General features: G+C 39.3%; 1 protein-coding gene across 3 annotated transcripts in view; it reads right to left on the reverse strand.

The window, feature by feature from the left end:
• pspc1 (paraspeckle component 1) overlaps positions 1-18,058 on the reverse strand; it is a 43,148-nt gene continuing 25,090 nt past the window's right edge. The window contains exons 8-9 of one of the 3 annotated variants that reach the window (XM_061225637.1): positions 15,692-15,834; positions 10,924-11,805 (exon numbers count right to left, since the gene is read on the reverse strand). In XM_061225637.1, the coding sequence (XP_061081621.1) occupies positions 11,524-11,805; positions 15,692-15,834 (425 nt within the window). In that variant the 3' untranslated portion in view covers positions 10,924-11,523. Of the gene's footprint in view, positions 775-10,923; positions 11,806-15,691; positions 15,835-18,058 lie in introns of those variants that run through there. The other 2 variants (XR_009705852.1, XM_061225638.1) reach the window with 2 other exon arrangements.

The following is an 18,058-nucleotide window of genomic DNA, read 5'->3' on the forward strand; positions in this document are numbered from 1 at the left end:
TTTTTGGGGAATTGTTTAATTTTTAGTGAAGGTGGAGTACAGTATGTAAGATGGTCTGTTCTTTGTTAAAAGGGGGAGGGGCGGCGCTTACCTGCTTGTGTTCTGCGTGACGATTGGGAGGAGAGGGGGGGTTCATGTGCTGTGTTTTGCACTATAATGCCCAGTTACTTTCTACAAAGCCACGGGGCAGCCTTTTGTACATCCGTCTCGTCTCTGCCATCCTACATTTTATTCCAACACTAGGAGCCCAAGACATACGACTGGGCAAAAAGCCAGTGTGTCTGGTGCATTGTGTGCGGTCGAACAGGAACACAATGAAATTGAGGACGGACGGACGGATGAATAAGGAGCAGGCTGAGCAGAAGCACTAAGGGGTAAACCTATATTTACAGTGTAATTCCATCATGTTGGTGTCGTTTACCTCTCAGTGCCTGAACTGAACTCCACGGCTCTGCATCCCAGGGGGCCGGGGGCCGGGAGACTGGGAAGGGGGCAGTTCTGAAGGACATCACCCAAGTGCGGTTTGAAAAGCCTGATGTTTAACCCTTTCAGTCCCAAGAGTGCCATATGGCACCCAAGCATACCTACCGTAAAAACCCAACACTGAAAATTACATTTCTAGGGAGGCATGTACTTTTCGGTTTAAAAAATTGCTGGAACGATTAACTGCAAAGAGTGCAAGCTCTGTGCGTGGAAGCTGATGTCTGGGTCCTCACCACTTGTCTGAAGCAAGACTGGTAACCTCTCCATTGTCCTCATCATCCCAGGGAACACCTGTAAAAACAAAGTGCATGCTAAACCATGGAGCCAATGTCCGGCCTCGTACACCACACATGAGCAAAGTGAATGCTGAGAACCAACTGCAACAAGGAGAAAGAAACCGAGAAACCAAATAAATCCCACACCCTGTGGAGTCAATGAAGGGTTAGCCACAGGAATAATCCCAGAACACCTGGTTTACATCAAGTGGTCAAACTATATACACCTGTAAATTGTCACACACAGGGCCAAACTGATTTCCAGTATACCAGCAGTAAAATAAATGGATAAAATGCATCTAAGTTCACATGAAGCAATGGGGTATAAGGGTATGAAAGAATGAAAGAAAACTGTCGGAAGTGGGAGAGCCAGAGAGGAGAAGCTAAAGAACTGCACATACACATGTATTTGTGTTTGAAATCTGTTTAAGAGGCCATGTCCGTCAAGGTTCAGCGGGCAGCTACATCAGTGACGTCTTACTAGACAACACTGCAAATTCTTCATGAGGACGCCCTGTCATTTAAAGGCATATTATGCAGAATTTCTTTTTGCCTTGCTGTGGTCCTGCATTTACAATAAAATAATCTCCTCTGTCCTGAACCCTACCCCCTTACCTTTTTTTAATGTATTTCTTTTTTACCTTTCAAATCAGTTTTAACGTTTATATCTTTCTCTGTTTTTTGATAGCCTCCACCAGAACGGAAAAGCAATGAAAGGTTTTGACCAAGGCCTGTCGTTCTGCTTTGATGTACTCTTGGCTTCTTCACTTCATTACAGTAACTAACTAAAAACACGACTGCGGAAACCTACTCCCACCCCACAGGGCCTGTAGCCGCACTGACCCCCAACACATTTCACAATAACAAATGCTGGTAAAGGAGCGTGAATTTGGCGAAGGTGTGCCAGTGCATCGTAGACACGCCTCAGCGTGTTTATTTAATATTTTCAAGGTAAAAATCCTGCATAGTATGCATTTAACTGCTCAACACTATGATATGAAGAGGGTCTTTGGAAAGTGTACTCATGTTGATTTATTAATCACATCCAGCTCACATTATGCCATGCAGTGCACAACTTCTCACCAAGAAACAAATCTTAAGACTGGAGAAAATGATATAGGGAAGATATGAAAGTCAGTATATGCCTAAGCATGTTCTGAAACTGAGCTGAATCTGCATAAATCCAATCCCAGAAATAAGCCAAAGCAGGGAGCCCTGCCATCACAGAATCTCACATGTAGAATTCACACTGAACAGATGTGGCAGCAACCAATGAGTTATGCATAAATTTCTGTTGAAAATTTAATGTAGCTATTCTAGGAAATGTCACTACCCAGGATGTTGAGTTTAATGACGTCAGTGTTGGAGCAGTTTCCACCCTTTCAATCCCAGGAGTGCCATATGGCACTCTCGCCCTGATACCTTTTCAACCAATCAAAATGACTGATATATTATAGTTGAAATTGAAATTTCTCAACTTTCTCAATTTTCTCAACCAAAGGTGTGATTTGATTGGAGCCAATTCATATTGGGCTTGGGACTGAAAAGGGTAAATTGTGCGATCAAATTCGGGATTAGAATGTTCAGAATTCAACATTCAGGTTTATTACGGGTTTCGGAATTTTCAACTTCAGCAACTTATTTAATTAGCTCAATCATGTCCAAATCTGATGTGTATAAGCACCAGCTAGTCACAGACTGCAGCTGAATCCTAAAGATTGTACTGTGCTGGAGTACAGGAGTGAACCAGTATAGTTTATAGAGCGGCGAGAACTAAAATTAAGGTAAAACCTACTCTTCAAATGGTTACAGTATGCGTCAGTATACAGCATCCTTTGTACCAGCTTTTCATTTGTTTCAGCTGTATTTTACTATAAAATGTATAAATTCACATTAAAATTGCAGCCTTGGTTTCCCTCATTATTAATATTTTACTCAACTTTACACATCTATTGACTGGAGACAGCCATTTTCTGGCACAACGTACTCTTTATTCACAAAATGAATTAACTCTGAATTAATAATAAATATGAGAAAAAGTCCCTGCAGTGTCTTTTACCACAAATTGTAAATGAATGACATGAAACTCAATGTGCAATATAGTAGGGCATCCTGAAAGTAGCATTTCCAGCCTCTTCAGGAGTATGCAGCCCCCAATTACATATGGACTTAAAAATTACTGTAATGAGCTGCACAGCAATATACAGAAATCATTGTTCATGTTGGCTATTACACAGAACATAGTAGATAGTACTGCTTCGCAGAATACAGCCTTTTGTAGCATACTACACAGACACATGTAATTATATAAAATGCCTAATTTAAAGTATTACCATGTTATTTAAATGTTTTAATGAACAATATGTTGACACCTGAAGGAGTACAGACAGTATCATAGACGTGCTGCATCCAAAGGCTGACTTTAGAAATCTAAAAGAGGCACAGGTGCTTTAAAAATTCAGCAAATTTTACTCAATCCCAGGATCAGCCTTACTCGGAAGATACACACGGTAACTGTAAACACAGATTCTTAAGATACCCATTGCTAGTTTCTTTACATTTAAAAAGGTATAAAAATGTTTACCTTCCATCCAATGCGTTTTGTTGTGGAGAAGAATTAACCTTCAGTAGAGATTCCCTGCTGTACAGAATACCAGGATGAAATTTACAAGTGGATTGAAGTTGATCAGGGATTCCATGGGGAATCATGTCTGGCAGTAAGATATCTGGAAATATGTTGCACCAAAGGAACAGAACTAACGCATCAAAAATGGCATAAAAGCAGGTTTGGCTGGTAAGTATGAAATAGTATGAAGTAGTAAGGGTGAAACGTTTTCAGAACTTAAACAGCACAGAACAGAAATGTTATTATTGACACATATTCTTTTGCACTGCTCAGGAAAAGAAATGCAAGCTTTTATGTTCCATCACGGTTAAAATATTCAGAAAACTTTTAAATAGTATGAAGCCTTAATCTGTGGAAGCCAAACCAACATTAAGAGGCATTATGCATTAAGATGGACGTTCATTCCATATCTTTTTCATATCAATTTCCATATCTAGTATGACAAATCTTATTTCTTATTGCCGATAAATCTTTCTGCTTTTTAAATACCCAAGGAACATATTTCTGCTAAAAGTAAACAGTTTAGTGTAATCTGTTCAACTGTTCATCTGTTCCGATCCTAAGAGTTAAGGAAAAGAGTCCATGAAGTGTCTCAGGAGAAAACTGTTGATAACGAACGAATGGGCAGCTTCTTAAGAGTGACATGCAGCGTCATGAAGAGTTCAGTTATCAAATCACAGACTGAACTGAATTTGAGGGACGGTTTAATTGAAGTAAACAATAACTTAAAGAATACGATGTAGCCTGTAGACCCTTTCCACATATTTTATATTTCATTGAAACAAATTAGAATTTTACTCGCATATTAATATATAAAGTGAGCGATATACGAAATATATATTTCATTTTTTCATACAGGTGCATTTTCAATCAATTAAAAAGCATACATTATGACAATTGTTACGCAAATTTGTGGTTTCAAATACTTATGGTAGTTCAATGCTATTTTCCATGGTGCACGGTCATTGTTAGGCTTTACCATGCATTGTTTTTTTTACACTCCCGTGCTCTTTTGATCCCATAAAACACACCATGAGCTGCAAATGGGAGAAAAGTGTTACGCAAATAACGTTTCCATCATTACGCAGGAACTGAAATGCACTCATTTTAAATAAGATGGCTGTAGGAACATATATACGTCAAATCAGTCATGCTTATGTAGCAAGCAGCATAGGAATCAAATGCCAAGTTCCACTATACTGTTAAATCTTGAATAATGCAGAACAGTTGTGGGTTTGCCATACAACTACTATGTCCAAGCATATGCAAAATCGGAGGCATGGGACGAGGTTTAGTTTAAGGACAGTCACAAACCTTTCATCTCGTGATCCCACTGAGGAACTGTACCTCACACCCCAAAAAGAGTAACCCCTTATAGATGGGACTTCTTCAGTAGCTAGAATGTACGGTTACAAAAACAAAAAAGGACACACTTTGTTGGAATCAAAAGGCATGTAATCAGCATGTTAATAAAATACATATGTATTCAATTTCAGACATGCAAAAGACCTACAAAAGTAGATGGTGACTAGAAAGACTGCTAAGTGGTATATAGCCCTCCTTTGGTGACACACTGGTAAAACCACTGAGGTTCAGCAGCAAGTCTGCACACAACACCAGGTGGATAAGTAAGGAACATACAGTACAATGGCTTGACAGCCAAGAGGAGCAGTGGTACCATTCCTATGAACTCATACAAAGTGCCACTGACAATATAAGCCTACCATCAGTGTATCACCAATACTATATGTTAGTGCAGCAGCCAGGGTTTTTTTTCTGATCTTCTTTTAAAAAACTACAATGTTTGCCAAAATACCAGTTTATAACTGGGAAACAATCTCTCATAGCCGAGGTATCTGATATCACTCGACACTGTACTTATTACACTAATAACTAACTAAACCATTCACATAAACCTCAGTGGTATGAACAGATTAGCACACTTTCACGAAGTCTGAGGTCCATCACAAGTGTACAAGTGAATTTGATCAGTAAATTAAATGTATCCAATTAGCCTGTTTCATTTAAACACAAACATTATTGCCAATCATGAATAGGCTACAAACTATTGGTCTGCTTTAGATGCACGTTTCATGTCTTTCCAATTCCTTTAAACAAAGAGGAGTCAGAATATACACCTTTAAGGGAATAAAACAAATATATTTTTGGAAATATACCTTTCCGACTTACCCACGAGCTGTTCAATTTCTTAGACGAGATGTTCAATTTCATTTAGAGAGATGTTCAATTTAGACGAGATGTTCAATTTCATTTTCTTTTTTGTGCATTTACTGGTTCGTTTTTCACATTAGCATAACATGTTAGCATAAAGACTTGAAGCCGATAGGAGTCAGTAGCCTACGTCCTTCAAAGGGAAGAAATACACCTTAAAGCAACATCGAAGCGGAGTCGAACTGGCTACTGTCTTTATGCCAAGCCAACGGGTTATGCCAACATAGAAACAGCCAGTGAATGCACAAAAAGGAAAATTAAATCTAAAATCTAAAGTCTGGTTAAGTCAGCAAAAAGGTATATTTTCCAAAGTGTTGGTGTATTCCTTTAATTAAACCCCAATGCACAGGACAAAAACTGAGACATGGATATGTCCTATCCGAGCTGCACACCAAATGTTTTCCTTTTATGAGATGAGGAAAAACGGCAGAATTTTACTTTATTTGCAAGTATTTGGGGTTGAATTGCTTTGCATAAACACGCGCAGCATTCACAGGCGGTTCAATTTGTTGTATTTTCATAATTTCCAGCAGTTTAGTTTGAATGAGCAAACATATAAATAATATTCGTAGCTGAACAAGGGTCTGCTAATACACACATCAGTTCCACCATAATGGGTCCAGTAGGATATCTATTAAAAATTACTGGTATAATGGGTCTATAAACAGAGGTCAAATTTTGTTCAGAACACCGTTGCAAAGATTACTGTTGCTCCAAAGTTTAATGTGAGTTCAATATATCACTACAGAGCAATCTGACAGAAATTTAGCTGAATGTTGCTTACACCAGAGAAATTCATGAGAAATGCACATTCGGAATAATTATACAAATATTTGGACTGACGCAAACATGGTTCTGAATATTTCTGAAATTTTCAAGAATAATACACCACAGTTATGAAAAAATTATTATAGAACAAAAAATATAGCACAAAAGAAAAAATGTGTGTAAAGGAAATCACTACTGACTAAAATAAAATGCCTCATTATGGGCAACCAGCCATAGCCAAGCCATACTGCTCTATCAGAGAGACAGCTTGTGAGAATTAAAGGGAACAAAATGGGAAACATAGAGAATGATCAGGGATGAGTTTATAAAGAGCTCAACACACACACACACACACACACACACACACACACACACACACACACACACACACACACACACACACACACTGGAGCCTGCCTACATAGATAAAAATGACAGCTTGGTGCAAGCTATGTTTTAGCAGAGCTAGAATAAGCTACCATTAGAAATACATTAAACTAGTTCAATTAAAAATAATAAAGTAACTAGATTCCACTATTTACCTCATAGCAATCAATGTGTAGCTGAGGAAGCATAGCTTGGATACACATACACACATACAAACAAAAAATAACAGGACATATATCATAAAAAGGAGAAACATGGTGGTTGGTCACACTTTCTATGTTTTTATATCCAATTTATATGCAATATATAAACAAGAGTACAGTGAAGAAACAAAATGAAATTATTAAATATGTCCGTGTTTTAGTTTTGAAGAAGTAAGCGGATGAAAATGTTCTCCTCATAGTGCGTCACACAAGGATAAGCACTACCCGATCCATGCAGTTCGTGTCGCTGGCCTACAGGCAAGACAATACAAATATTTAACTAATGTTAGGTTCACTCAAAATTAGACTGGCTTTTATTTCTGGTTATATTCAGCTAGGTAACGTTAGCTAGCTAGCTAGTTTGCTTTTTTAGTTGATATACTAAGTTAGCTAGCTTGTCAAAATTCAGTCTCCCAAGATGAGCGTGTATCATGGAGGCAGCTATGGCAACAGACAACAAAAGTGGGGGCACGGTCTGTCAACCATAGCTAATTGACAGTTCTCATTACCACGCCCAGACAGCTTGGGTGAACCTTAAAAGTGGGAAATTTAGGTTTAGAAAAATTTGTTTTAAAATACTTTAAGTAATTATGCACATTTGTTTCATTGTTGCCTAAAGACAACTGGCAAGCGTCACATTCAACCACCATGTTACTGCTTTAAAAATCACGCAATACATAACCCGATAAAGGTGATTTAACACCTTATAAGAACATTTATCAATATTAGCCAATCAGGTTAGCCAACCAAGTTTGCATACCATCTCCATAATACAGTAAACAGAAAATCACTTTTCTTCCAGTAGCCAGTGAATTCAATTGAGGTAGCTGTCAGAGGTGTGCGTAATATTCAGAGCTGTGTAGTCAGATTTTCAGAAAGACACCTCAGAGATGGCACTACAGCATATACTGCAGCACCCACCCCCCCTTAAAAAAACAAAATGTCATCATATTAACACCTGCTTGCAATTCATGTCATCTGGATACAGCTTGCTTGCAGCTCTTTTGCCACGATCATACAGTAGCTCAGTCGAGACATTAGCCAACAATTTCTAGTTTACAAACGAATAGCAGTAGTAAATAAAGTAGTAGCTGATAAAGGTAGGATAAACGGAAATGCCTTTAAGCTTTTTGGACTGTTTTACATACCTGGGGTACTGGAGAATTTTCATAAAAAAAGATATTAAATGAATGCAAAAAAGAAATATGCAGGATAGGATTTATTTTTCAGATCGCATATTGCATACCTTCCCAGGGTTTTGTTTTATGTCCTGATAGCCTGAGGCCTAGTTTTACATGCCCATTCTCCAGCCCAGTTTTAAGTGACTTTAAGGCTTATTGATGTCTCTTCTGATTGGCTGGCTAGCTCCAACAAACTGAACACAATCTGTGCTGAGCACTTGAATTTGTTCCAGCAACAAGGTGTTCCGCGCTAAAGCAAATCAGTGTATCTTTGTAATGTCAGAAGTTCGCAGAAGTCTAAATGGCTCGTTTAAACGCAAAGAAATTTTATACAGATTGTGTGGATTTATTTGGTGAATGTGCATTTTCACAGTGTTTCTATTGCACCTTCAACCCCTTCATAATCCATATAGCAAGGAAAATGTAATTTTCCACAATATGGGACGTTTAGCATAACGGTCCTAAAATCACCATGAGGATCACCATTCTTTAAACACCTCAGTAGCAGCAGGGCATACAGCGGTATGGGGCACCCTGTCACAGTCAGATGTGAATAATTATACATTCATCTGTATTTTCTTTTTAAATATAAAGCGTAAGGACACAGACCACATCTAAACACAGGTCAAAAATTAAAAGAAAAGAAAAAAAAGACTACTGGCCGCAGCATTGAATGGTTGTACAATTTATTGAAGTTTTTAAACCCTTCTTTTTGGAATTTGGAATTCCCCATTGGAACACACAATTTGAGTGTTCATTCAAATTAATGCAACTTTAATTGTAGACGTTGCAATTGATGATGCAAAGCCTCAGCAGTCCACCAATCAACAGCTGCCACAGAGTAGCGGAAGACATTATGAGCAGCTTGCGCAGGCAGACTGAGGGCACCTGACAGAACCAGGCAAAGCTGGTAAATAATGACACCAGGCACATTTACAACAGGGATCATCAAATTTGGTCCTCGAATCCAGATCCAGTCTTGGTTTTCTTTTATCCCAGGGAATTAACTGAAAAATTTGTACTGCTGATTGGCCAGTCTGACTTCACACAGGACTCCCAGGTAAAGGGAGGGTATAAGACCAGCAGTTCTCAGCCCTCGAGGACTGTGAATTGAGGAACAGGGGTTTACATGCACATTCATATACTTTTCAGAATAAAGCCTGGTTCATGCCTCATCCCTCAGCCTTTCAGGGGCAGTTTGGTGGTTCCGGAAATTCCATTGGCGCAGAGAAGACGGCGGCAATTCTTTTTAACCATACGCCGCGCTCCCTATTGTCTAACAAAGCCACTGTATCGCCTCTCCAGCACGCACTGCTATCCCCGACAAACAGAAACAATTCAACCACCATTCGGAGTCTCCGGGCAATACCGTACGGCCCCTCCATAAGGAGGCTGCCTGAGGAAGCATGAATCAGGCTTAAGACAATACCCCAATCAACATACGGATAGGATACAGCATATTCTGATTAAATAACCCGAATAAGGCCTTATTCGGCATAATCTGATTAAATAACCAGAATAAGGATTTATTCGGAATGAGGCATAATCCGAAGAAGACATGTGCCATATGCCAGTATTACTTGGGTTATTGGAGCACAATTTGGATGTTTGCAGTTTATTCAGAAAATCCATCTCAACCCTGGTTTTCACAAGTCAGCAACACATACAACCTGAGGGTGTTGTTTAAGGTCAGCACAGGCGTTACTAAGCTAAACTATCATACTTCAAAAAATATTAAAAGGTATATAAATAGCATAAGGGTCATGACGTTATGTGGCCATCTTGTTTCATTTGACTATGCAAGACTGCATGTAAACAGTATTAAAACAATATTTCTCAGGAGCCATGTAAACAGCTCATTCCGAATATCTTCCCTACTCTTCAGTGCAACCTAGCACTGGCATGGTCCAGATGAAACACCAAACCGTCAGGCACGTCCACACACGAGAACAGAGCCTTGCCAGCATGCGCCACCCAGCAGTCCCACAACATGATAAATAAAAATGAACACTTAATTTAGTGGGTTCAGATGTTACACAGGTCCTGAGTAACTGTTACTAATGACCCTAAGATACTTTCACAAGTTTTCAACCTGGAGGGCAAGGGATCAAGCCCTAGGTTCAATCTTTAAATAAGGAATGTAATTGGCTAATTATCTCTCCATCTCCAATTCGTTATTAGTATCATCATCCACATGCAAACATTTACATTAAAAACTAAGGGAATTTAGATGGGGATAAAAATAAAAAAAAGATATATTTTACTTAATTATGAACTTGCTTAGAAGTATGGATTTAATAAAGAAATAAACCTAAACCTCATCATCTAAGCTTTCTAAAAGTAACTGTTACTAATGACCCTAAGACACTTTCACAAGTTTTCAACCTGGCTTGTAGGGCAAGGAATCATGCCCTAGGTTCAATATTTAAATAAGGAATGTAATTGGCTAATTATCTCTCCATCTACAACTCGTTATTAGTATCATCATCCGCATGCAAACGTTTACATTAAAAACTAAGGGAATTTAGATGGGGATAAAAAAAAAAAAAGATATATATTACTTAATTATGAACTTGCTTAGAAGTATGGATTTAATAAAGAAATAAACCTAAACCTCATCATCTAAGCCTTCTAAAATGAAATAAAAGGTTTCAATTCTGCAATAAAGAAATCATACTAATGGTCAACACACAATAATAAAATGTGTCAACAGACAGACTATGGAACATATTCTATAATATGAATTATATATAAATCATTGCACATGGTGAGCATTTCAATTGTTTTATTTCAGATGCCAGAATTCTTCAGAACACGACACGATTCAGAATATTTTAAAGATAACCTGTAACCGCAATCAGAAGGAACAATGTATGGGCATGCAGTTTAACACTGAAAGACTAAGGCTTACACAAACACAAGAAAGTACTCATATCCATCAACGACACTAATCAAAGGAAAATGTTAAAAGCTAAAGGAAACACTACACAATATAAAAGTAAGTAATATCAATGGCAGTAATCTATAACTGAAGATATGCTGGATTTAAATCATTTCACATTTAAAGTATGAGCAGATAACCACGTGATCATCTGGGGCCAAACTGGGCTGTAGATCGGCAGAGTGATATCAAAGCCCTTTGGACACTGCTTTCATTTCTATGTGTACAGGTTGCTTTTAAATCCCTTCTCATGTAACAAAATCTCTACCATTAAAACTACTGAACTTGGCTCACGTCCATCTGCAATTTAAGCAAACAGAAATTAGCCAGAAACCTTCCAGAAAAAAAAAAAGAAGAAAAAAAAAGAAGCCCATAGAGTAGCAGTGAGATGAAATTCAAGCGAGGAAGGTGCTCTATACACGTCAGCTCAGTATCTGCGACGTTTGTTGTTGGGACCCTCAAAGTTGGCCCCGCCTTGGTTGCCTCTCCCAAAACCCCCGGGCCCAGCACCGCCCACCCCCACAGGGACTGCCCCCACCATGGGCGGTGGCGGCTGCTGCTGCTGTTGCTGCTGCTGCTGCTGCTGTGGTGGCTGCTGCTGTTGTGGTGGCTGCTGCTGCTGTTGTTGCTGGGCCTCCATTCCCGGTCGGCCGCCCATGGGTGTACCCAAAGGGGGAGGGCCGCCACTCTGGGGAAATCTATCATTGCGCTACAGGGCCGTGTTTTAAGCAGCACATTCACAGTCCAGTCCAATGATCGATGGTCGGTCAGAAAAGAATGTTTGTGTTGGGATTGTTTTTGTTTTTGTTTTTTTAATACAGACACCAGCACAGGTAGGTCCGAACGACGGCGTTGGGAAGAATCGAGGGCAGAGGAGATCCAAGGAGTGGCAGGATCAAACGGTGGAGAAGGAAGAAAGGAGTGGTTTTATTAGAGATCCGTAGCAACGCTCAGCCCTCCCCACATTCACTGACGCCTCATACCCACGAGAACTTCCTAACTGAAACACGTATTCACCTATGGTACCTCCCCTTAATGAAATACAACCCAGTTGTATTCCATTGTCCCTGAAGGAACAGATAACTCTGGTTATACTAAATATTCCGTGTAAAATAAAATATTGAAATGTCCTCCATTACCATAAAAAATGTGGACCTTGACAACAATCACTTCTTCATGGACCACAATATTGTAAAAATACTTCCATAACTAGCCCAATCAAGCATTTCTGGCATAAAGCAAGGTCCTTGGACCTGTGTTCTTATGGCTGTGTATTTCAGTACATCGGAGGATTTGGTTTTCGTACATGTGGGTATGTACGTCAATATTTTGACTTCAGCCGTTTCTGATTACACATGTATATTTCAATCAGGAATAGTACAGTTATAAGAAAGATTTCAGTATTGAGTCTTGAATGAATTGCCTTCTGATTGAATTGAGTCTGTTATTGGCGTTTGTCAACATGAGGACCAAAGTTGTGCCAATGACATTCAAGGATGGAATTATGATTGAAAAGTTAGAGACATAGGCCAAACAATAGGCATACCAAAATATGCTCTTTGAAAGATAACTATGAAGAGAATACGGGTGAGCTTGTAGGCCAAGGAAGACCTCTATAGCAATGACTAAAGAATTCTCACCATAATGAAGAAAACCCTCCCCAAACATCTGTCCAACAAATCAGAAACAGGCAGGTGCGAATGTGACTACTGTCTGCAGAAGACGAGACAAACAGAAATGCAGAGGCTACACTGCAAGATGCAAAGCTCAAGTAAACTGCAGAGTGATGGCAAGGGGAAAGTGTGTAGGTCAAAAGGAACTGTCCAAAATCCAAAGCACCCCGTAATCTGTGAAACGTGGTTGTGGGGGTGTACTAGTTTGGGGATGTATGGCTGCCACAGCTACTGGCTCACATGAACTAATTGATAATGTACCTGCTGATAGCAGTAGCAGAATTAATTCAGAAGAATACAGAAGCATCTTATCTGCTCACACACAATGAAATGCCTCCACACGCATTGGAGGATGCTTCATCTAACAGCAGTGCAATGATCAGAAACATACAACCAGTACTCTCTTATTTTTGTTACAAACAGTTTGTTTCAGTTCTTTTTTGGCCTATGTCTCTGACTGTTTTTTCCAAGTTTCTCAGTCTCATAATTGCTTTTTTATTTGCAGTGTATGGAGGGGGAAGTAGAGATCATAGTCAAATTAGTGGTAGTTCCTTCTCCTGCTACATTATCTGTCTAGTGTCCTGACATACGCATTGTCCTTGTGCTACGGCAACCAAAACAGAGAAAGGCGATTAGAAAAGTGTTTTTATGAAAGCTTTGATAAGCAGCGGAGATATGTGATCTGGCCTCCCTGCAGTAAAGTGCACGAGGGTCATGAGTCTGGGCAGCAGTGGCTTCGTGGGCGAGTGTATTGGAGGTGTGCACGAGACGAAGGAAGGGCAATTCCTGGGTCCCAAACGGCACATTAATCAAGAGCAGCGATTGGCCCCACAATACAGGCTGAGCATAGACTGGGCTGGGAGTCGTGTGCGCATGTGCGTGCGTGTGTGAGCATGTGTGTGCGTGTGCGTGCGCGAGCGTGTGCGAGCGTGTGCGTGCATGTGTGCGTGTGTGAGCGTGTGTGAGCGTGTGAGCATGTGTGAGCATGTGTGTGCGTGTGTGTTTACATGGGGGGGATGTAGGGGTATCTTCCAGGATTTAATTTCACTCATGGGAAAATATTCTCCCCTTGGAAATGTTGCTTTGGCAACCGTGAGGCAGCAGATCCCATAAAGGCAGTTTGATGAACAGTGGTAGGCCCTACGGACCAGATCACACCTGGCCCAATAAATGTGCGTTACCCACCCCCAGCATTTTTCTGTGTAATGGCCATATTGGAGGACCCAAAGTCCTACTTTCCAGTATTCGTTTCCCAACGTGATGAAACGGAGTGCCCCTTATTCTTGCACTATAATATAAATGCAGGAATGTTACTTTGCAATGATATTTTAAAATGGTTGTATTGGAGGTTATGAATCTTGCAAAGCCAGACTTCAACATCCACATTTTTTCCACAGACATACTGACATATTAATACTTGATAATAATCTACAATGTCTTCCAGTGTGCTATAATTAGAGCGATCATGGCCAGATAATCTAATTCATGTTTTTTTTGTACAAGGGCAGGCTTTACCATCCATGCAAACGACCAACCCTCATCAGATTTAACAATAATAACAAAACCATAATGTTTTAGAGATAATCTTCATACAATTTAAAGGAGTAACATGGTGGTTGAATGTGACACTTGCCAGTTGTCTTTAGGCATAAACAAGCATATTTGTTTATATTATTCAGTCATTTAAATGCATTTTCAAATACTTATTTTTCTAAGCCTAAATTTCCCATCATAAAAGTTCACCCAAACTTTCTGGGCATGGTAATGAGAACTGTCAATTAGCTATCCACACATTGTTGTTTGTTACCATAGCTACCTCCATCAAGCACTCATCTTGGGCGAATTTTCACAAGCTAGAACGCAAACTAGCTAGCTAGCTAAATTAATATAACCAGAAATAGTCTAATAGTCCTTATAGGGGAGGGATAAGGGGAGTGGTTATCATTGTGTGACGCAATACCAGGAGAGTATTCTCAACCGGTTGAAAATAGAACGATACATTTAAAAGGCTTACTTCTCCAAAACTAAAGGATGGACATATTTAATACTTTTATCATGCTTTTTCAATGCCTCCTTGTGCAAATTGCATATAAAAACATAGAAAGTGTGATCAACCACCATGTTACCCCTTTAATATTACTTCACTACTGACAGGAAATGCCATAACATGAGATCATGCTGACATTATAGCCATCTATTTAGAGATTATGAAGCAAGTACGATTTCAAATAGGCTTGACAGTTCATGAATTATATTTTGTTGTGTAAACTTGCAAACCTTAACCAAGCGAATAAGTAGATCTAAGGTTGGTCCCTTGAGGTGAAGATCCTCCAGATATTGTTGTGTGTTTCAAATATTTCAGAACAACATCAGGAACCAAATCACACCCTCAAGATAAGTTGTGGATGCACAAAAACCCTTTTTTTATTTCTATTATAATTTTTTTAACCTAGCTCCTTGGACAAAACTCCTGATAAGAGTCCAGCAGATCAGCACCTAACGGATAGTTTTATAGCACTACATATTCATGAAGGCATAACATCCTTTTAACCCTTCAAGGTGTAAGATCACAAATATGCAATGAGAATGTTCTCAACTGCTGATGTCAATATCACTACTGCTAATTGAGAGCAGGTTCTAGAACACTAACCGAATAAAAAAATAAAAATAAAAATGAGCAAACCTAATCTTCAAAAGGTTTAATCGGTCACTGAATAATTCACTATTTTTACCCAGCAAACAATTTGGAAAACATACGTCAGAAACATATCGCATTATTAATCATTCCATTTTTTATGTTAGGTTAAAGTGGATCCAGATAAATACAAACCAGACACTGTACTTTCATGCAAAAAAGTCTTATGTCCAAAGCATGAGGGGTAAAGGGAAGAGGGGAATGAGAGGGCTAGGTGAATACGTTACCATGGCTCCGTTATCCGGCATCATTGGGGTCCCCATGCCAGCCGCTCCCTCTGGGCCCATGGCTCCGCCGCGGCCAGGCAGACCCAGGCCCCTCATTTGTGGGGGCCCCTGGTTACCGCCAGCAGCAGCTGGGTTATACGCATCTACGCAAAACAACGTGGTGGTTTGCTTTCTTACGCGTAGCCCAAGTGAGAACAAGTAGAACATCTGAAAGAGGCTGTGTGAAGCTCCTGTCCGTCAAATTATTATGAGTATTTTTCTTTTTTTTCTTTTTACTTTTTGATTGAAACAAACTGGACTTGGTCAGATCATATTTGGGACTGCACGATACCGAGGTGCGCAGATTAAAAACATTCCAACAAACACAACTGCAGCAGGCCTATCCCCCATATGCCACAACTGCCCCTTTTCCAAAAACATATGCACTTAATCCCACCCCGGATGCTGGATCGCAGAACAGCGCACTGCAAAGGCACGACCCTGTAGAAAGGCCCAGACATCGGGACACTCTCCTTTGATGAGTCCAGGCTCATGTCGTTCCATCAACAGGCTATTTAGCATACATTACACACTCATTCTTCACTACTTTGCCATTCAAGACCAACCCACAAACATTCACTAAATAATATTAATATCATGGGAGGTATGAAGTTTCCCAGTTTTCAACGTGCCCATGACGTTGGACAATATTATGCAAGTTTTACAGTAAAATAATGCACAAAGGAAAATGTCTCGCAGGTGAGTCAGGTGTGCTGCACAGTAATAATTACTTTGTTTTACGACTTGACGCTGATGGTAGAAAGATGAGGTATATGCAAGACAACTGGAACATACCAATATCTCAAAGACAGCCAACACTAACATTGCTTTTACAAACAGGCAAAATGTTTTACACTTCCTAGCATGGAAACACAAGGTACCATAGCCACATGGCAGAATACATGCGATCATTCAAATGGTGTGTCCCTTCATTTTATCTGATCTAAGAAATCAAACATACTTTTTTTGTTCCATGATCCCGGAATAGTAAAAGGTTTTATTTTATAAATAATATTCTTTCTTCTCCAGTTCTGGTAAAACAAAATAGTGTGGGAAGTGTTACACACTCAAAGTCATTACATGTGGAGTAACAAGTTGTAGCAGATTCGATACAAGTTACCCCAGGAAAATATCCCTGACCAAATGACTGTACATTCCGAAGAACTGGTTTAGTTACACTACACCTTTGTTTTCTTTCAAATACTGCCATAAATCTCTCATATCAGTCATGAAATTTGTACTCATTTTTAGCCAGAGAGGAAACTTCTACAAAATACAGGTGAATCATGAACCTGGGCTACTGAATATCACGTAGAAGATTCTCAATATATAGAATTATATATTGTGTTTCAACACAGCATGGAAGTATAAACAATGTCTTCGAATATATGCATCTAACATCCACAACACTGTGATGCTTATGAGTGTACTTTTTTTAAAAATAAAAGTGTAGGTTATATATTGGGCAAATGCTGACAGAAATAGTTAAATGTAGTACTATCGTGAAGAAAATGATTAATTATCTACACCAGGGTTGAGTGAATGCATACAGCAGTCACCATGCACAGTTAAGGCTACAGCTGCAACATAAAAATCCATAATTAATTGTTGAGAATTCTAAATCCATTTTATATACATTGATAGACAAAAGGGTTACCTACACGCCATTATCAGAATACAGCAATCACACACTCCAGACACACACCAGAATTTAGTTTTTGAACTATTCAGAACTGTTGATGTTTTCAATCATTTCAACAGATCGCACTTGAAAGCTACTGTACATACAGTACAGCATCCCAGGAAATAAGACACTTATGGACATATCCCCGATGAACAAGGAGCAGCAAAATATTGCACAGCAAACCTTTCAAACAACTTGCGTGATGTATGATGTTCATGTGAATTTTATCATATACAACATACAGTGTTTTGGACAGTGCATTGAGGAGCAGGCTTTTTCAGAATGAGCACCAGGTTCCAATTTAACAAAGTAAAAAGATTAAAGCAAGTATAAAATATTTCACTCTACAAAGAAGCAATTCAACATGCAGTCACAGATGATATAGAAATATTATATATCATATATAACAGAAATATTTCTGTTTTTGAAACAAAGAATGTAACCCATGAGTAGCATAGACAGACAGACTGAGGAAGGTGATGAGGAAACCACAGATAGCTGGAGCAGAACGAATATATCGGTCGACACTTCAGATTCCCGCAAAAGGCCCACACATTGTTTCTTACATTACAGGAGGTTGGGGTACAGTACAAATCCCAGCACACACCTGCAAGTAACGTGCAGTCCCAAACACATGTGAATGG

The sequence above is a fragment of the Conger conger genome, chromosome 17 (genome assembly GCF_963514075.1).
Source record: "Conger conger chromosome 17, fConCon1.1, whole genome shotgun sequence".
NCBI classification, from domain to species: Eukaryota; Metazoa; Chordata; class Actinopteri; order Anguilliformes; family Congridae; genus Conger; species Conger conger.